Here is a 20,994-nt window from a genome sequence, read left to right as displayed (position 1 = left end):
GATAAAAAAAATGTTTGTAGCAAAAAAATCTAAATGCACCAAACGACTAAAACTGCAGTAAATTTACAAAAACAGGATAACAAATGAAAGCTGGCTCATACAACATACAGAATACACACCATTAGTATTTTTATTTTTTTTGGACACTCACATTCACAACTAAGAGTGAGGCATAAATGGGAATCATTTAAATAACATTGTGTTATTTTACTTCATATTATGCTATTTACTCAATATGATATTATTTTATAAAAAAATATGATGCATGGTCATGAAAGTAATCAATATACTGATTAATGTGTTGAGTTATTCCAATACTGGATGTCCTAATGTAGAATGTAAGTCTGAGGACTTAACCATTGGGCAGAACAGGTGGTTTCCATTGGATTGTACCAGTGAACTTAAATACCCTTATGAACTTTGGGTGATTTCCAGAGTATAACAGGTAAACAAGTTCGATGCATGTCTCATGTGACCACCTTATTGGCAGCGGAATAAAAGTGGCTGATTGGACCAAATTCCACCATTAAATAATTGGCCAGGTGGGCTGGTAATAAATTGTGGCAAACCAGCCAGGCATAGCCAATTAAAAACCGGAACTACCAATTATGGTAAGAAAGAAAGGTATAAAATTGATGCGCGGACAGACAGAGAATTACATGCGGTTACCGGTATCTCGGCTTTATTACTTTCTTTAATAAAGTCTTATTTTGACATCTGGAACTCTGCTTCTCGAGTTTCATGGACTACACTGAAGAAATCCATCATCAATGCTTAAAAAACTAAAACAAACAAGAAAAAATACTGAAAGACTTAAAATTATGAAAGAGGTTACAAAACAACTGCCTTTCACCTAAAAAAAAGTAGTCACAGTGGAATAGGAACAAATCTAACATGATGGCTACATTCGTTTTTCTCTGTCTCTTTGAGACGATAAGTCTTTAACATGTTTTCCTTTTTAACTGCTTTCCTCACAGAACCATGATCAATTCAAATTGAGTCCAGATATGCAAAGCAATAATGAGAAATACTGCCAGCAACTGAACATTTCTTTGAGCTCATTGACTCGTTCTCTTCCAAACCACGGCCATGTTCTTGTCAGTAAGGGCAACCAAGTAATGTAGATCAGGATCCATGGCAATGCTGTTAATAGATGGCCCATCTAATGCACCCATTCCAGCTCTAACTGGTGACGGCCACTCCAGCACCTGAAATAACATGAGCAAAAGAGGAAAATTAGATCCAGGGGCTCTGTATTCAAACATCAACAGTAAAACTCCTCTAGAGTTAACATGTTAAAAGATAGGATACCTTCTTAAAGGATTTAATACTGTAGCTAATAGGATTATTTTAGTGAGATATAATGCCTGACTGGAGTGGAATATCATCGTTTCTGCATGACAGAAAATGGCTAAATAAATAAATCAAATCTGTAAATACATGCCATGTTTTATTTGGAACATGTAAGATTATCATTAATTCCCAATCCAAGATCTTACATTAACACATACCGTATTCGCTCACCCAGCAATGATTAACTTACCTCAGTGGCTGAGATTGTTTTTCCACTCTTGAACTTTTCCATCATGGTGTCTGTGATATGGTACATCCACAGCCTTCCTTGCTCATCCCCACAAACCACATAACCATAGCCTACAAGAAAAACAGTTCACACCAATTTTGCTTATAGATTTTCTGCATAAATACACATAAAAATCTCACCAGTGATTTGGTACATTATTATGAGCACTGCTTAGGCATATTCTGCATATTTAAGTAATAAAGAAGAAATGTATTAATTAAATAAAATAATAATAATAAGGTTCTTTTCTCTATGCTGACATTTGACCAAATTATAGGGCTGCACGATAATGGTAATCACAATTGTTTTGCTTAAATTATAATCACAATTGCCATTTTTGAATGTCAGCTTCCATGGTTTTATTTTACATCATCTAGTTTTTTAATGTATTATTTTTATTATAGAAATTGACACTCTCTACATCAGTGGTCTCAAACTCAATTCCTGGAGGGCTGCAGCTCTGCAGAGTTTAGCTCCAACTCACACCTGCTTGGAAGTTTCTAGTGATCCTGAAGACCTTGATTAGTTGAGTCAGGTGTGTTTGATTAGGGTTGGAGCTAAACTGTGCAGAGCTGTGGCCGAATCGAGTTTGAGACCAATGCTCCACATTATGAAAACTTGTAAAACAAAAAGTTTCTCTCAATAGCTAAACCAGTGAAATTCCTAATATTAACTCAATTCTACATTGTTAACACATTTCTAATAAAGCAACAACAAAAATTAATTTGTATAGAGGCACAGACGTTGCATGCATTTATTCCGCAAACAATATAGTCATAAATAATGTTCAGATTTATTACAGTTAATAACTGAGGCCTGCTCACACATCCTAACATATGTTGCCTGGAGTTTTCCGATCATTAGAGCTTTTTCTCAGAGCAGAGGAATGGGAAGATTGAGTACAAGACTGGCCGAAATCTTGAATCCATTTAAAGAAGCTCTGATTGTGGGACCTAAACTCTGGCAACTGCAAGCCTGAAAGCTTGTGGAGGCTTGTTAACAATGCGAGATAAAGCAAATGTCAAATGAAACACTTTCAGCAGGCAAATATCGCAGATGATTATGTGTTTAACTGAGAAAAGTAGAAATCATGATCACAATTAAAATACGATTTATCGTGTAGCCCTACATATGACATTTCATTCAAATATCATGAATACCTGGACAGGTGCCTAGAGACAGGTATGGGATCTCAGTGCTGGACCACTGCAGCTCTGCCAGCACAACAGCTGGCACCTCTTTCTTTCTGCCGTTCCAAGATGCCTGTGTGGCACTCCAGCTCCACAGGTAGATAGAGCCCTGCATGTGGCTCTTGGATGCTGGGAGGAAATATTACAACCATCATTATTGCCTTCAGTATCAGACAGAAGAAAAGCCACAGTGTGTTAAAACACAGCAGAGTAAATTTAATAGAGCGTAAGCCTTACTACTATATATCTATATATATATATATATATACACACACACACATTTTTTTTTAAATAATTCTTTAAGGTAATTTTTCTGGTCATTATAGTGTCATTACAGTGCTAATTTAAACAGAAAACATACATTATATATTGTATTATTTGGTCAACCAATCCTAAATTCTTCTTACTGTTTACTCACCCACTATATCATCTGACAGGAAGCTCAGTCCGTCAATAGTCCGGTAGGTGTTCTTCTTGTCCTTTTTGTTGTATATTGGAAACACAATCTCCATCTCCTCGTTTCTGAAAAAAACATGTAAATTACAATAAAGAAACAGTTTCTCTGACAACAGACACACAGAACTGATGGGAGAAATCAAACCTTTTCTGTGTGTTTTTACTGAGCTGGATATCAAAGATATACAGCCCGTCATCACAGCCTGAGAGGAGGTGCGTGTCTGGAGACGTGGGGAGCAGAGAGAGATGCAGAGGAGTGGAGCCCGTCTCCAGGACTAGCAGCTTACTGTGAAAAAAATAAGAAATAAAAATATGGAAAAGTTTGTAACAATGTAAATGCACATTTTAGCATTTCTAAATGAAGTATTAAAAACAATCAATTATAAATAACCTGATTTTAAAGTTGTAATCACGATCCAGTCCTCCAATGTCCCACAAAAAGATTTTATTTTCATACGTCCCAGCTGTAATTAGAAATAGTGATTTTTAGTTATATTTATATAGCTCAACTAAGTTATTATTTAGTCACTTAGTCTCATTGTGTTCACTGTTTGCTTCACTCACTGAAGAGAAAGCTAGCGTTGCGTGGACTGAAGCGCATAATGGAAATGGCACGTCGACTGGCACGAAACTCTCCAAATGCCAGGTTGACTCTGGGATGGATGAGCTTCACACGACCCCTCTTACCCCCAGCTGCCAGGATATTGCAGGGACGGGCAGAGCCACCTGTCCTGGACATCAGCACTGTGGACCATGCTAGTGAGAAGAACTCCTACAAGACAACAGTGGATACAACATTGAATTTACAGGAACTGGATGCCAGTCAAATGCAGTCTGTTTGCGTTTAACTCTTGCAGAACAGGCTAGGTTGGATTCTGTGGCATCAGTAGCTATGTTCAGAATGGAATCTCACTACATGCTGTACAGAATACACGGTGTATTTTTTAATAGAATATGGAACAGTATGCATTATGCTAACATTATAGCTGTTGTCGTGCCACCCAGTTCATCTCAGAAAAAAAAGTTTAAACCATCTTAAAATCATGTTTTACAAAATTATTAGTATTACTTCCAGTATGCTGTAGACATCAACCTATAATTGGTTTTACCTATATTTCTTACAATATGTAAGCATTTTTCTTTATCAGATATTTTTGTCATGTCAAATCCGCTGTTTCAAAAAGTGCACACATTGAGAATCTTTTCCCTCATTTTACTTTAATAGTGGCCATAAATGAAGAATTTGTTTCCTTTTCCTCTTTTCAGTAAAAGGTGACCACGTTGTTCTAATTTGTTTCCTTGTTTTGAATTAATTAAAACTAGGAAACAAATTATTACAATGTGGCCAGAAATTACTATTGATTCCTATATGGTGGCCAAAATATAATTTTTACCCACATGTCATGTGTGACTCTGTCCCATGATAATATTAATAATTCTGCAAACATGCCATTCTTAACGAACTCTAATGTATTGTATAATTATTCCCGTAAACTTATTGTCTCTACTCCATAACAGTAGTTTAAAACAAATGATTACATTTATGCAAAGTTGACAGAATTATTTATTTCTCCATTTATAAACAGTAGACTTTGTCAGTTTATTTTGTCTGCTGTTAATTTTATTGTTGCTGTTACTGCTTTTATTATTATTATTAAAACAAAAACAAATATTGTTGTGATATAAAATGAAATTTTACAAGTGCACAAGTAAAAAAAAAAAATTGGTTTTGTATGTTGGTTATTAAGACATAAACATACAAATAATCACTTTAGGTTATGAAAAATATAAATATTGGTCAAGTATGTTCATTACAAATAGACCGTCATGTTGTGCACATTGCATTGTGGGAAAAAGTATTTCTCTGCATTTTTTGGCAAATGTTGGGTCATCCAGGTATTCAATCCATATGTACAGGTACATACTGCAGAAATAGCAGAACTATGAAAGTAGTAGAACTACAGAAGTATGATTTTCTAAATAGCCAGTGCATTCTATGTGATACAAAAACTGATGGGCCTATATAACTAAGCCACCTAGTGGTCAGATAAGGTACTGTACAGAACTTTTTTGCACTCACCTCACCGGGAACCTTGTATTTCTTCAGCACATGTCCTGACTCACAGTCAATCACACACAAAGTTTCCCCTCCACATGTGGCGATTGTCCGAGACCCACCACTGATACCTTACAGATTAAAAGCAATGCCAGACGTATATTAAAAACACATTGAAGCATACAACTGATCCAATTTAATTGAATCACTTGATAGTGCTCACCACCACCACAGCATTCCTGCGGGGGCTCAAAGGCACAGGCCCAAAGCTGAGTGCTGAAGTCGTCGGGACTGTCTTGTCGACTGTGGCACTGCAAGACATGGAACGGCTGCAGACTCACTGGCTCCTGTAACAGCAGGGGAGAGAGACGCCCATTAACAATGCGCTAATGACTGTGTAATGAGCAATCAACAATAGACTGAATACAAACACAGTAAAAGCAACAACAGGAATCCACAACTTAAGAGTGATTCTGTGACAATTCACATGCAAATACAAGACCGCGGCCCAATAAGGAAATTGTTGAGAAACAATCCTTTGTCAGAATGTTTATTAAAGGTAAAAAAGTTTCAGGCCAACAAAACAGGAGTGTCCAAAATATAATTTTTTTTTTTTCTGGAAAAAAAAAATCTTTATTTTTACTGAAAAAAAACAAAAATGATTATGCCCAACTACGTAAGGTTTTCAAAAATGTTATCCTTCTGAGGCTTTTTTCTTCATAACTTCCTTACCTTGAATTTTTTTATTTTATGCCTCCAAAATGAATTCAGTACATTTTTAGTTCCTTAGAGATGTACATTCAAGTCACTGACAGAAATAGACAGAGAAAACTGACAGAAAAAAACAAGCGTCGTCTTTGACTCACCTGAGGAACTGAGTTTAGAGCGAGCAGTTTTCTGAGGTGTGTCGGTTTCTGTTTGCTCTGTTGAGCTGTATTCTGATCTTTAGCCGTTTTTCTTGGGCTCTCACATTTAGCTGGTCTTGATGTGGGCGTTGAGATGATTGACTTTGCTGCCTTTCTGGGGCTTTCAACTTTGCTAGCACCTTTCTGAGAAATATTTTCCAGGCGGCTTGATTTCCTTGGACTACACTCTGGGGTCATTATGGCCAGCTTTCTGGGGCTGGGGGTCATTATAGGGTCAGTCTTCTGTGGAGTGCTCATCACTCGTGTGGATTTTCGTGGACAAGCCTCAACCGGAGCTGCACTTGCCACTCGACTCGACTTTCGTGGACTGGCCTCTGCAGCCACCTCAGAGTTGTTTCTGGTTCTTTTCTGAGGACTTGTAATACTGTTACCACCAAGATCACAAGTCCTTCTCTCTGCAGGAGCCTGTGTCGTGTAAAAAAAAATGAATTAATTGAATGTTTTCAAAAGGTTCCCTCGGCACAGCATTAAATTTGGATGGAAGAAAGCATTTTAACTCTATGAAGCCTAATGCATCATTTCTGACACAAAATTCTAAACTTTGCTTAAAAACCTGTTGTGCACAATCCTCGACATGTCTTCTGCCTGCTGACTAAAACTGAATACATTTTTAGGGCCTTTTAGCATAATCTTAAAAATATCTTCCGGTCGTGTTTCACATGCGTTTTTACTGTGAAATCTTTACTGATTGTTATAAAGTAAGCTATGAGTAATATTTATAGATAAACACGTACTGGACTGAAGTAACTTAGGTTTACTTGATTACACACACACAAAAAAAATAAATGATGTTAAAATGTGAGCATTCAATATGACACATCAGGCTTTTGAGAAATGTTTATTTGTATATCTCTCTGTTATTCATGTATTACACTGCATTTTATGTTTGGCCCCCACATTAAACTTTTAAACTTAAATATTCGTACTAAGACATTACTGGGAGATACGGAATGACAACTGATATTTATATACATTTTATGCAAATAATCCGCTGCAGTCTTATAAAGATATCAGAATTTGATCATGCTTTTTGGACAGAGACTGCACCAAATTGCATATTTTGGTCAGTTTGGGTCACTGAATTAAAGTGTTCATCCCTAATGGAGTACGAGCAAAAAATTATCTTATATCATACTATAATGAGCCATAGAAGCCTGATGTAGCAAATATGACACTCAACAAAATGATGCTGATGGCTTTACCTCATTCTCCTTTGTTGGAGTTGTGTCTGTGACCCTGCCTTCTTCTTCACTGCACGTCAGTGACTTCAAATATTCTTTTGCAATCATTTCAACCTAAAAATGCAGAAATTAGATAAGCTGAAATGCAACCACATTGAAGCAGGGTGACCATACATCCTCTTTTTCTCGGACATGTCGTGGCCAGGACTCCTAAATGTCCAGGTTTTGGCTTTGTTTTCCTATTGTTTTCAAGCTTGCTGTAGGTTTAGTAACAGTTTGACCAAAAGTGTGCAGGCACTGAACATAAGCAACCAACCGTAGCATCCAAAACGGAGACCGATCTACAGAGAATGGTCAAAACAGTGCAAACACATATAGATATAATGTATATGAGGACTGTAAAGAGCATGTCAATAGGAAAAAAAAGCCAAATCCCTGATTATAAATCTGGGCCAGGATATGTCTGGGAAAAAAAGGACATATGTTCACCCTTGTGAACTCTCCACAATTTAGATGACTTATGAATTCAAAATCTGTGTCAGGAGTAGTAAACACTATATTCACGCTAGACTACCCACCCTCCACTTTGTGTATTCGCTCAAGGAATTAGGGCCATATTTGATTTGGGTGCAAGCAGCATTAACAAAGCGCTTCTCCACAGCAGCCAGACTTTGTGCCGTAATGGGATCAGGGAGACTGAAGCTTCGTTCCCACACACCAATCACCTAAAGGTTGCCAAAAAACATATTCAAGAAACACTGCATAGACAAACTGATATGGTTGAATGTGATAAGTGGAAGAATCTGTTCTCACCCTCTTCCTGAGGATCTCGGTGCTGCCATGGCGAATATGATGGGCCGTAGAGCTGATATCCTTCCCATTGAACATCCTCAGCTTAGGTAACAAGAAGACTACTTTGTGTTTATCATTGACCTAAAAAAACCCCACATAAAACAATTTATAATTAGAACAAGATCCATAGTGTCTAAAACGCCACTAATAATGCTGTGGATAAAAAAAAAAAACATGATTTTTGACATGTTAAAATGTGAGGGTTGAATTTCAAAGCATGATTCTCACTGTGAGGTAGAGGTTGTCTTCCAGTCTAAGTTCCTCTATGTTTCTCAGGGCTTCCAGAGATACTACATCCTCCATATCATTGCTTGAGCAGTTAAGGATCTTTAGGCAGGGCAGACAGAGGCCTCTGGGAATCTCCTCCAGCATGTTCCCAGACAAATCCAACTGCTCCAGACTACACAGTTTAGATAGCAGAGGCACAGGCAGATCCTCGCTCTTCAGACCCATGCGTGAGAGACTGTACAGAACAGAGAATACATGAGTATCAGATCAAACAATTCATTTTTTAACATAGGGGAATTAAAAGTCTTTTTTTATTCTTTAATAAACCATACCACATCACAGTGTGCCTAAGAAACACAAAACAGCTTTCTTACTTGAGAGTCTTGATCTGTTCCAGTTTGTTTGTCCTTGGAGAACTTTTGTCCAGCAGTATCTTCTCTGTTATTTTCTCCATGGCTGCTGCACGGTCAAAGTCTGAGTATTGCGTCTAATCAGACCTTAATATAGGTGGGCTGTAATGATAACGGGTTTCAGAGACTTGCTAAAACTTCTTCTATTGGATGTGTAGGTGCCAGAACCACAATGCATCTGGTATTGTTATGACAAGTGGCCTCTTCACGCCCTGTGGGGTCTCTGAACACAGGAGATTGCCATGAAACTTTTGTAGAGACTAGAGAACATCATTTGCATTCCACAAATACTTGAAAAAGCCAAGTAAACAAAGAAAACGTGTGGTTATAATTCCGAAAGCAGTTTTTAAAAAATATAAATTAAAATCTTTAAAGGTTTAAAGTAAACTGACAAATTGTTTACATAAAGCGAATTTGAAAATGTGAAATGACGAAGTAGTTTACATGTTGTTTGTTTTTTTAATAATCTATTTATTAAGTGCTTAAGACAACCGATTGCTGAATTCGTAACTGCATGTTTTAGCATGGTTGCGTTTATTAATGATTTAATGTAAAAGGCTCACAAATAATAGGGCATCTTTGCTAAATCATAAGGCCCCTTGGATAACATTATATATGGCATGCCACCTCTTGCAAAACACACACACAAACAAAACGTGTCCAGGCACTCACATCATAAGGCAAAGTAAAATTACTTTATTCTAAGACAGGGCTACATATTAAAAGGACACCAATGCGTATCAGCCCAAGCAGGGGCCTTCATCAGGGTGTTAGACCTGACAAAGGCCTGATTGGGCTGATAAGTTTAAATTCTTTTTCTGGAGCACCCGTAGTTTTGCCTGCGAGCACCTGATGCGCCCCTGGTCAAGAGTTTTTCTTTGAATAAAACAATTTCACTTGGTTAAATCATGGATACATAAAGAAAAAAGGTTAGTTAAATATTTTTGCATCTCATATCATATCAATGATTCATTCACAAAATAACACAGAATAAAAAGAATATGCATTTATTTAAATTAAGAGTTAAAAATAATCACTTTACAGTTGTGTGTACATAAATTCACATTTCAAAGTAAAGGCAATTTATAAAGGTATACCCTTAAAGCTCAGTGCTAGATCTAACAACTCTGAGCCCAGTTTCTCCTGCTCTCCTCCCTGTAGAAACTCCCCAGACAGCTCCCGGAAGGTGCTGCACACTCTACGTCCCTTAATGTCTTTCCTGTGGATAGCATGTTTCCACCGATGACGTGCTTCTCCATAGAGAACAATCAATGATCTGCGTGGTAAATACACAGCCACTCGCACTTCTCCATCGTCCATGTCTCCCCAGCCTCGATCTAAACTCATCGTGAGGACAGTGTCTGAGAGCAGGTTAATGGTGACCAGATGTTCTCCCCACAGCCAGCTATCATCTAAATGAGGGTCAATCGCTGAGCCTCTGAGGGGATCATAGTCTAGGTTGCACTGCTCTACTGGTTTGAAGAAGGCCAACTGAGGGGCCTTTGACATCCTGTCCACCAGGTGACGACTAACAGCAGGCAGGCCAGTAAAGTTTCCCACATTGACACGTCGCTTCTTGAAGTTTACCTTTGGCCCAAAGTCCTGTGTATATAATATGTTTATTTGGATGTTATTACAATAATACTGGTTTACAACTTTTATATCCTCACATTAGCTGACAAACTAAATTAAATTTCTGAACTAAACAGCAAAAAACCCTAAAAGGTGATTTAAAAGAAATAGAAAGAAAAACCTTCCTCACAATGTCTTCTAACTTATAGAAGCTTGTTTATGCCACAGGAAGAAAAAAATTAAAAGGTAACTGTGACTTTTACCCTCACAATTCTAACTTTATCTGAATTATTCTGACTTCCATAACCACTTAAAGATAACATTGCTAAGAAATAAAAGGTTAAATGAATGTATTTAAGTAGTTCACGCTCTCACAATTCTTCCCCTCATTCACCTGTTTTCGACGGCCTGATTGAGACTCTCTCCAGACATCTTGATCCATTCTAGCAATCAGTTCCCTCTCTTCATCTTCTGATACAAAATTCTCCCACAAAAATATTCCAGGAAAAGCAAAGGACTGTTGAGTGCCACTTTCCTCCTCTCGGACTGCTGACTTTGATACTGGATCATAGGTGAAATCATAATGTGTCTGCAACAGAATATATAATTTTTCCATATATACACGAGTTTTTTTTTTTAACAGAAAACACTTCTGCAAGGATACATTAAATTGATCAAAAGTGACAGCAAAGACTTAACGTTAAAAAGAATCCTTAAAAAAATTGTATCAATGTTTTCCCAAAAATATTAAGCAGCACACAAGTCTTCAACATAAGAAATGTTTCTTGAGCAGAGAATCTGCATGTTAGTGATTCCTGAAGGATCATGTGACACTGAAGACTGGAGCAATGATGCTGAAAATTCAGCTTTGACGTCAATAAATTCTAAATTAAAATAGAAAAATAACTGTAATATTCCCCAATGTTACCGTTCATTATATTTTTGATCAAATAAATTCAGCCTTGGTGGGCATGAGAGAATTAGGCTATTTCAAAAACAATATTACGGTCAACAAATGTTTGAACGGAAGTGCGTTTAGCTTATTATTAGCACAATTTTGACAGTCAGGGCAGAAAAATCTGAATTTGAATGGAGAATATAGTCTTTGGTTGCACTCAAGTCTCTGCTGATGCGACAGACAGCGTCGGCTCATTTAAGTGTGGTGGACTCACCAGCACATTCTTCTGTAGTAAGTGTGGGTTAGACTCCTTCGCCTCGCATCTCAGGCATGTCCTTATTCCTTTACAACCACAGTCAATATTATGCATCTCTGCAGTAGCCATCAAGTTACATTTTGTGCATCATTTTAATGCGTCCCCTTCGAAACAACCGAAGGTCCCAAATAGTTCCTACATTGAAAGCCAAGAGTTGAACAAATCCATGAAACAATAAAGCCAGTGTTGAGATTCAAATAAATACAAGTTATTGTATTTCATTACAAAAGTCAATTTATTAATAACAAAGATAAACTACATCACAAATGAGTGGGACAATGAAGAGGAAATTACTTCCTTGTACACAAACTTGGTGTGCGATGAAATATTTTCAAAGAATGTTTGGATTTGACCATTTCATTACACCAACATGCTTTGTTAGAAAGCCAATATTGGAGGAGGACCTCCACAGATCTTAACCTCAATGTTGTTAGAAGCTGGTAAAGATCTCTTATTATTTATTATGAGAGCTTGTCATCTGACCTCATAATATTTCATGAAAATAATTAAATGGGAATACTGTAGCCCATTATAGAAACAGTTCTCAAGACTGTAAACTCAGTCCATTGTGAATTAGTTGTTCTGATCCAATGGCGTGTGATGGTCTTCATTCTATTCCCTCTTGTTTGTCTTTGATGGCAACCTACAATAAAAAAAAAAAGAAGAAAAAAAGGGTCACATCAATTTCTGGAATATACAACACAGACTCAACACAACAGTTAAAGAGAAAACAAAACAGGAGAACTTTAAATTTACAACAAACTTTTGTTCTTAACCTGGTTCTAATGTTAATGAATTTGGAGTATCGCAAATGACCGGCCACATGCCTGAGGTTAATAATTTGCATAAAACATGCCCAAATCATATCCATATACAGCCTTTCGTTACTCTCAGCAAACATATGCTGCTCTCTAAAGATGCTGTGCATACTCTTAGTGCAAGATATTCAAACAATGCCAAGTAGGCCATCATTAAAACCAGTTCAAACACAATAAAACACTTTTAATGCAGACCCACATTTACAGACCTCTCATTAGCCAGCTGCAGCCATATATACGTATTTGCATTTTTTTTATTCAGAGAAATCTCACAGCTCAAGCTACAATGCAGCTTGCCCTAATATATTACTGTATAAGATGAAATATATATCTACAATTAAGATTTCATAATTTTTAACACAATAAGACCACCCAGGGTATATGATTCAGGTTTAATTTAAAACTAACTATTATATCAAAACAAACTATAAAAAAAAATGGTGTAATGGGTAACCAATGATCAACAAATCAATAATACTAAAACAACACTGGTGTTGCATATCCAACACCACCACAACATACAAAGACAAGAGAGCCGGCTTTAGGTTCTTCCTCTTGTATTCACTGTCACTTAGCCAAATACTGGATTTGTGAGTGCCACCAAGTCATAGTTTTATATAAAAGCAGTAGCTCTGGGCATGTGTGAACAAAAGCGCTAATATTATTGGTTGGCTAGTTTTCTTTGCAGTGCGATGGAAAAGAGATTGTTGCATTGACGACATGCAAATGTTTGTGTCGGTCTAAACAGACACATTAATAGCCGTTCATTCAATTTAAAATTATCGCACCAAATCTTGGTGTGAACAGGCACTTAAATTTCATACTTGGAGTTATATGTTGTTCAAATCCATTATTATATGTATGAGCAATAGTACTAGTGATGCTTGCCTTAGCAAACACCACTAATAAAACACAGCACCCCTCACTGAATGGAAACAGACTGCTATGTACATCATGTCACATACCCGGAATCGCTCCTCCAGAAGGGACAGTTCACTGATCAGATCAGTGATGGCATTAGTGAAGGCTTCCTGGGGACTGTAGTCTGGTGTTGTCTGAACACGGATCACTATCTTGTGCTCCAGAGGATGAGGAACCTTATATCCAGCAAACAGCACCTGAGGGTCCTTCAGCAGTTGCCTTACACAAAAATGTCAACGGTTGAATGCACGAACCAACAGAGCATCACAGTGATCACAATGACTCCGATATGTTTGACCATCAGATGCTTGTGCACTTACGACCGGATGATGTTCCCCAGTGTGTGATCCTCCTTATTCAATGTAAACAGACATGCATTTGGCACCTTGGTGTCTTTAACTATTGTGATCCTGAAAAGGAATTTGAACAGGAATATTAGGTGATTGCTTCCCTTTCCAAATAGTACAGTGAACGTATCATAGATGTAGTAATATGGCACTTTGATATATACCTAGAGTTATTTACATGCTATACTAAAAAATGTAATGATGGTACCATGTTCAAAAACGTTTGTTTCTATAGGTACGTGTGTGTATGGTAAGAGAAAGAGAGAGGGACAGAAAGAACACAAGAAAAAAATATATTATATAAGTTATATATATATATAAGTTATATATATATATATATATTTATGTCTAGTGCATAGTCTGTAAAATATAAAGCGCAGTGAGGTATTTAGTCATGTAATGAGTACAAAAGCTAGTCAGACTACTAGTTAATATGTTCTGTTTTACACATGGACTTACTATCTGTCGTTAGCCAACAAGCTAAACGCTTTGCAAGCCAACTCCTCTATTCCAGCTGACTTTGTTTCATTACAGGTTTTATTTAGTTCAGGTAGTATCACTTAAATGTTAAAACTGCGTTGTACTGCACTTACTTCTTTTCTCCCTCAAATAGCAAAAACGACTCGAATGCCGGTGGCGCGTTCATCCTGTTTCAAAACCAGAAGCGATGACGCTAATGACGGACTCACACTGGACGACGCATGCGCGTTACACGGCGTGAAAATGTCTTTATTAGTATTTAAGAGCAGTGTTGAGTGAAGATCGCTGGAGGGCAGCGAAGAGCTGTAGATAAATTACTTAAAAATGCTTACGCTAAATATAGTCTATATCAGGGGTGACAAACTCAGTTCCTGGAGGGCCGGAGCCCTGCAGAGTTTAGATGTAACCCTAATTAAACACACCTGATCCAGCTTATCAGATCCTTCAGGCTTATTTGAAAACTACATGGTTTGTGTGTTGAACTAAACTCTGCAGGAACTGAGTTTGACACCCCTGGTCTATATTTGACCATTTTCATCACACTTACACAAAGGTGTCAAACTTATACATTTCTTAATTATTGGTGGCAGATTCTTCGGTGAGATTTTTTTCAGGGTTGGAGCTAAACTCTGCAGGACATCAGCACTCCAGGACCGACGTTGCCTACCCCTGATCTATAGCCTCCTTAATCTATAGCAGGGGTGTCAAACTCAGTTCCTGGAGGGCCACAGAGTTTAGCTTCAACCCTAATTAAACACATCTGATCCAGCTAATCACGTTTGTCAGGCTAATTTGAAAACTACATGATTTGTGTGTTGGAGCAGGGTTGGAACTAAACTCTGCAGGGCTGTGGCCCTCCAGGAACTGAGTTTGACACCCCTGATCTATAGTATATTATATAATCTACAACCTCTATACTATAATTAAAAACTAAATATAGCTGCAGTAGCAATCATCTGGGTCCAAGCACCTATGTGCATGTTTAGCGATCTAGGCCTAACTGAAATTAATCTCATGATGTGGTTTTTATTGGAAAGCTTCACTGAACTGATGAAACAGGATACAGCAACACACAACTGTCAAAAAGAGCAACCGACTTTCAAAAGAAATCTTTCACTCTGTTTAAAAAAGAAGTCAAAAGAACCCTCTGAAATGTTTACTGTCATAGGGCATGTGATCATAGTATATGTGGTGCAAGTGTGGACTTCTATTAAAATTTAAATTAAGACAACTCACATGTCATAGGACGTCAATTTCAAATCATTGTGAATATATGATTTGCAGGCAGCTCAAAATGTCATGTCAAACATTTATCTCAACACTTTTTTTATTTTTATCATTTATTTGTATAATTATGTGTAGCCTAACTTATGCTTGCAGTTTAGGTGTTTTTGTTATTCACACCACAATAGTGAATATGTGCTTTTACAGAAATCATTTATTATCTTGAAAATGACAAATAATATTGTCTCTTCATTTTAAATGGATAGAAATATATTTCATTGAATTTTCTTTTTTTAACAGGCCTGTTGTGCAGTAAAAACAAACACTAATGCTGAATATCAGGGTTGTGCAATCAAAGTTTTAAATGAATAATTAAACTAATCAGTCATATATACTGTATTTCCAATCGAGAAAACCTAATTGTTCAGCCACAGACATGACAGGATCATTTGTTCAACCTTGTTCTCATGACCTATTGAATGAACTCATGGAGTGTTTTTACTCACTAATTTTAACATATGATTCACACATTTTACAATTCGTTTCGCCATGGTAAGTAAAATATAAATTGTGATTTGGCAATTCGGAAAGTGTCCTTTGAGGAAATGAGATAATGGACATTCTTCTTGGATTTTTGTCATTAAAGCACAATAGTCCTCAAAGCAGTTCCTAGAGGTTATTAGTCATTATTTATAGTAATCTATGAAATGTAGCAATGTAAGCACTATCTAGTTATACAGGTCCTTTTCAAAAAAATTAGCATATTGTGATAAAGTTCATTATTTTCTGTAATGTACTGATAAACATTAGACTTTCATATATTTTAGATTCATTACAACACAACTGAAGTAGTTCAAGCCTTTTATTGTTTTAATATTGATGATTTTGGCATACAGCTCATGAAAACCCAAAATTCCTATCTCAAAAAATTTGCATATCATGAAAAGGTTCTCTAAACGAGCTATTAACCTAATCATCTGAATCAACTAATTAACTCTAAACACCTGCAAAAGATTCCTGAGGCTTTTAAAAACTCCCAGCCTGGTTCATTACTCAAAACCGCAATCATGGGTAAGACTGCCGACCTGACTGCTGTCCAGAAGGCCATCATTGACACCCTCAAGCAAGAGGGTAAGACACAGAAAGAAATTTCTGAACGAATAGGCTGTTCCCAGAGTGCTGTATCAAGGCACCTCAGTGGGAAGTCTGTGGGAAGGAAAAAGTGTGGCAGAAAACGCAGCACAACGAGAAGAGGTGACCGGACCCTGAGGAAGATTGTGGAGAAGGACCGATTCCAGACCTTGGGGGACCTGCGGAAGCAGTGGACTGAGTCTGGAGTAGAAACATCCAGAGCCACCGTGTACAGGCGTGTGCAGGAAATGGGCTACAGGTGCCGCATTCCCCAGGTCAAGCCACTTTTGAACCAGAAACAGCGGCAGAAGCGCCTGACCTGGGCTACAGAGAAGCAGCACTGGACTGTTGCTCAGTGGTCCAAAGTACTTTTTTCGGATGAAAGCAAATTTTGCATGTCATTCGGAAATCAAGGTGCCAGAGTCTGGAGGAAGACTGGGGAGAGGGAAATGCCAAAATGCCTGAAGTCCAGTGTCAAGTACCCACAGTCAGTGATGGTCTAGGGTGCCATGTCAGCTGCTGGTGTTGGTCCACTGTGTTTTATCAAGGGCAGGGTCAATGCAGCTAGCTATCAGGAGATTTTGGAGCACTTCATGCTTCCATCTGCTGAAAAGCTTTATGGAGATGAAGATTTCATTTTTCAGCACGACCTGGCACCTGCTCACAGTGCCAAAACCACTGGTAAATGGTTTACTGACCATGGTATTACTGTGCTCAATTGGCCTGCCAACTCTCCTGACCTGAACCCCATAGAGAATCTGTGGGATATTGTGAAGAGAAAGTTGAGAGACGCAAGACCCAACACTCTGGATGAGCTTAAGGCCGCTATCGAAGCATCCTGGGCCTCCATAACACCTCAGCAGTGCCACAGGCTGATTGCCTCCATGCCACGCCGTATTGAAGCAGTCATTTATGCAAAAGGATTCCCGACCAAGTATTGAGTGCATAACTGAACATAATTATTTGAAGGTTTACTTTTTTTTTGTATTAAAAACACTTTTCTTTTATTGGTCGGATGAAATATGCAAATTTTTTGAGATAGGAATTTTGGGTTTTCATGAGCTGTATGCCAAAATCATCAATATTAAAACAATAAAAGGCTTGAACTACTTCAGTTGTGTTGTAATGAATCTAAAATATATGAAAGTCTAATGTTTATCAGTACATTACAGAAAATAATGAACTTTATCACAATATGCTAATTTTTTGAGAAGGACCTGTAGTGTATGGGAAAGATCAAAGCAGTGAGGTATTCCCAATCTGCCCAATAGTTTTTTTCCTGTTCATATAGTTAATAGTTTTGAAGCTACTCAGCTCCATTATATCTGGAGGAGACTGTATACATGCAAGAATATTGAGTTGTTATCATAAAGTGATTTTTAATGATTCTTGATGACGGTCTAAAATCAAGTGATGTCATAGTAAAGTATGAGTTATATCACCTACACAAAGTCACATGAAAAAGGAAAATGATTGGGAAAAAAAGCAAATGAGAAGTTGTAAGACAAACAGTCCAGATATAAAAAAACAAACAAAAAAAAAAACTGCACAAGAAGTGGGTGTGTGTTTATGTACGGGAGTATGTTTAGTGTGGTGAAGAAGTGTCATGAAGGAATCATGCAGACCACGAGTCTTTCACAAATCTTTTCACTTCTTTCACATTTGATGGGACTTCAATAATGACTCAGAGCCAAAATGTTTACTTTTTATGATTTTGTTAACGTGGTAACACGCCTTTGGAAAAATGTTACTATCACAAGGAATCTTATAAGGTGTTCATGAATAACAGTATTTTTATTTATTTATTATTATTTTTGGTATAAATTTGCCTTGTATCTTACCTGAAAAGCTGAATATTATTTAAAATGACTGCATTTACAAACAAATAAATAGTTTGTAGTTACAATATGGTAATTATTATTAACAAAATATTACATACAGTGACAAATTGATGTCTGTAGTAGTTTTTTTTTCTTCCTTTTTTTTTTTATGATAATGACTTCCAAATTATCCCCTTGTGAGGGATCCAAAAGTATAAATGCAGCAATATAATTTGTAGAAAGACCTATGTATGTGAGGAAAGAAAGTGAATAGAAATTAAATGTGACCCTGGCTGCATTACTGTTTTCAAATCATCCTTCATAAGGTAAAGAACATTCTGTGAAAATGTAACCTTGATATCTTTAATATTGACAAAGTAAGGCCATGTCAAAAATTGAAATTATTGTGAAATTAATGGCTGAAATCAAACCATATGGTGCCATAATTAGATTTTGAGACTTTAGCCTGGATTTCACAGACAGGGTCACAAATAGTCTGCTTATATATATATATTTTATACTGTATACTGAAGCTAATAATAAAAAAAAGACTTTGTATTAAATGTTTTCTTTCTAGCTACTATTTGAGTTATGTTAAATGTATAGACCAGAATTCTATTTATGCACCACTTTTCACAATAAATATTAGTCCAGAGCACTGATATTTACATTTAAACTTTGAAAGCTGCAGAACTTTTTTTGGCTTTTTGCATTTTGTGCTGTGTGGTTATGTATGTCATCACAGTTCTTCTAAAATCCCCTGTGAAATCTTCTAGCTTGAGAAACTGTCAAAATAAATGTGAAAATGATTATGAAGCTTTTATAAAATGACTTAAGAAGCAGTGTGGTGTTTCATCAACATAAGAGTCATGTCTGTTTCCAACAAGCAATATTCAATGACATATAACTACAAAGTAATTTGAAGTGATCAAAAAGAGGAATAAGCCATAAAAGGCCATGACCACTTGAAAAGAGTTTATTACATTTGCTTCCTTCTCTTTTCAGCAAACAAGCACCTCTAAAGACAAAGATGTGAACGTGAGGAACTGCTCATAGAGAATGTGCATTAACTGTAAAGCAACAATGACATAAACTATGAATAACAAAACAATGACATATTTGAAGAAGTTATGCCAGCTCTCTATAACGCATAATATAGATAAACTATATATACAACCTGTGTTGTGTATGTGTGTGTGTGTGTGTATATATATATATATATATATATATATATATATATATATATATATATATATGTATATATATATATATATATGTATATAGTTGTGCTCATAAGTTTACACCCCCCTTGCAGAATATGCAAATGTTTATAATTTTAACTAAATAACCTCTTGTTTCATGGGATCATGAAAATTGGATGTTATTTTTATTTAGTACTCTGGTGAATAAGCTATTTCACATAACTGATGTTTATATATACTCCACAAAGCAAAACAATAACTGAATTCATAAAAAATTACCCCATTCAAATGTTTACATACCCTTGAATCTTAATAATCTGTGTTGTTTCCTGGATGATCCACAATTGTTTTTCTGTGTTGTGATAGTTATTAATGAGTCCCTTGTTGGTCCTGAGCAGTTCAACTGCCTGCTGTTCTTCAGAAAAATCCTCCAGCTCCTGCACATTCTTTGGTTTTCCAGCATCTTTTGCGTATTTGAACATTTTCCAACAGTGACTGTATGATTTTGAGATCCAACATTTCACACTGAGAGCAATTGAGGTACTCATATTACAAAAGGGGGAAACATTTACTGATATTCAAGAAGGCAACACAATATGTATATATATACAGTCTTTAACACAGTCATTTTAAAGGGATAGTTGACCCAAACATGAAAATCCTATCATCATTTAGTCACACTCAAGTTGTTTCAATTCTGTCTGATTTTTTTCTTCTTCTTCTTCTGCTGGAGATATTTTGAAGAATGTGTGTAACCAAACAGTCTCTAGTCCCCATTGACTTCCATAGTATTTTTTTTTATGTCTATGGAAGACATTGGCTACCAGCAACTGTTTGATTACAAACATTATTTAAAATATCATCTCTTGTGTTCAACAGGAGAAAGAAACGCATACAGGTTTGGAACATCTTAAGGGTGAGTAAATGATGACAGAATTTCCTTTTTTGGGTGAACTACCCTATAACTCAATACATTTTTTTGTCAATAGTATGTAGTACTTTTATTGTTCAATTGATTTATTTCATTTTACACATTGCCCCTTAAGCATCTGTCTAGAAAGACCACTACAGTTCCTTAAATAGGATTACAATCACAAAAATCTGTACAATTAATACATGGGGCCCCTTACTTAAACATTTCTGTAATCCTTTGTGTGCCTGCGAAGTGTTCTTTATGTTTTCCTGCATTTAAAGGTGCGGCTCCTAAATTGTTTTATAGGTATATATCAGGGGTGTCAAAGGCCGTTTCTCAATACCAAGTTCGCAGAGTCTGGACTTCTGTCCTTTCGAGTTTGGACTTGCCAAGTTCGACTCAGAAGAACGAACTCTCGAGGACGGGAGGACGAACTGAATTCTGGGTTATGGCCCGTATCAAGTCCGCACA

The 20,994-nt window shown here is 36.7% G+C and overlaps 3 protein-coding genes across 4 annotated transcripts; all 3 read right to left on the bottom strand.

Annotated features, from left to right (window-relative positions):
• Nucleotides 1–107: 107 nt before the first annotated feature.
• LOC306870044 (leucine-rich repeat and WD repeat-containing protein 1-like) lies at nt 108–8,983 on the bottom strand. The gene is made up of 15 exons (XM_079417079.1): nt 8,846–8,983; nt 8,472–8,706; nt 8,205–8,324; nt 7,970–8,116; nt 7,413–7,505; nt 6,151–6,615; nt 5,508–5,631; nt 5,309–5,415; nt 3,793–4,000; nt 3,620–3,692; nt 3,374–3,514; nt 3,191–3,294; nt 2,743–2,901; nt 1,544–1,653; nt 108–1,208 (listed from the first exon to the last, which is right to left on the bottom strand). The coding sequence occupies exons 1-15, from the start codon at nt 8,923–8,925 to the stop codon at nt 1,059–1,061; spliced, it is 2,316 nt and encodes a 771-aa protein (XP_079273205.1). The 5' UTR covers nt 8,926–8,983; the 3' UTR covers nt 108–1,058.
• Nucleotides 8,984–9,558: 575 nt separating this feature from the next.
• Nucleotides 9,559–11,770, bottom strand: LOC306870045 (alpha-ketoglutarate-dependent dioxygenase alkB homolog 4-like). Its single transcript, XM_079417080.1, has 3 exons — nt 11,626–11,770; nt 10,848–11,042; nt 9,559–10,483 (listed from the first exon to the last, which is right to left on the bottom strand). Exons 1-3 carry the CDS (start codon nt 11,734–11,736, stop codon nt 9,965–9,967), a joined length of 825 nt encoding a protein of 274 aa, XP_079273206.1. The 5' UTR covers nt 11,737–11,770; the 3' UTR covers nt 9,559–9,964.
• Nucleotides 11,771–11,879: 109 nt separating this feature from the next.
• Nucleotides 11,880–14,449, bottom strand: LOC306870046 (DNA-directed RNA polymerase II subunit RPB11). 2 transcript variants are annotated; one of them, XM_079417082.1, is made up of 4 exons: nt 14,347–14,449; nt 13,727–13,816; nt 13,451–13,625; nt 11,880–12,310 (listed from the first exon to the last, which is right to left on the bottom strand). In XM_079417082.1, exons 1-4 carry the CDS (start codon nt 14,397–14,399, stop codon nt 12,275–12,277), a joined length of 354 nt encoding a protein of 117 aa, XP_079273208.1. In that variant the 5' UTR covers nt 14,400–14,449; the 3' UTR covers nt 11,880–12,274. The 2 variants fall into 2 exon arrangements, with proteins under 2 accessions (XP_079273208.1, XP_079273207.1); XM_079417081.1 differs by lacking the exon at nt 11,880–12,310 and having other exon boundaries at nt 12,661–13,625.
• Between the last annotated feature and the right edge of the window lie 6,545 nt (nt 14,450–20,994).

This window comes from Barbus barbus (assembly GCF_936440315.1).
Source record: "Barbus barbus genome assembly, chromosome: 5".
NCBI classification, from domain to species: Eukaryota; Metazoa; Chordata; class Actinopteri; order Cypriniformes; family Cyprinidae; genus Barbus; species Barbus barbus.
The sequence above is the reverse complement of the archived record's forward strand: the minus strand, read 5'-3'. Positions and strand labels throughout refer to the sequence as shown.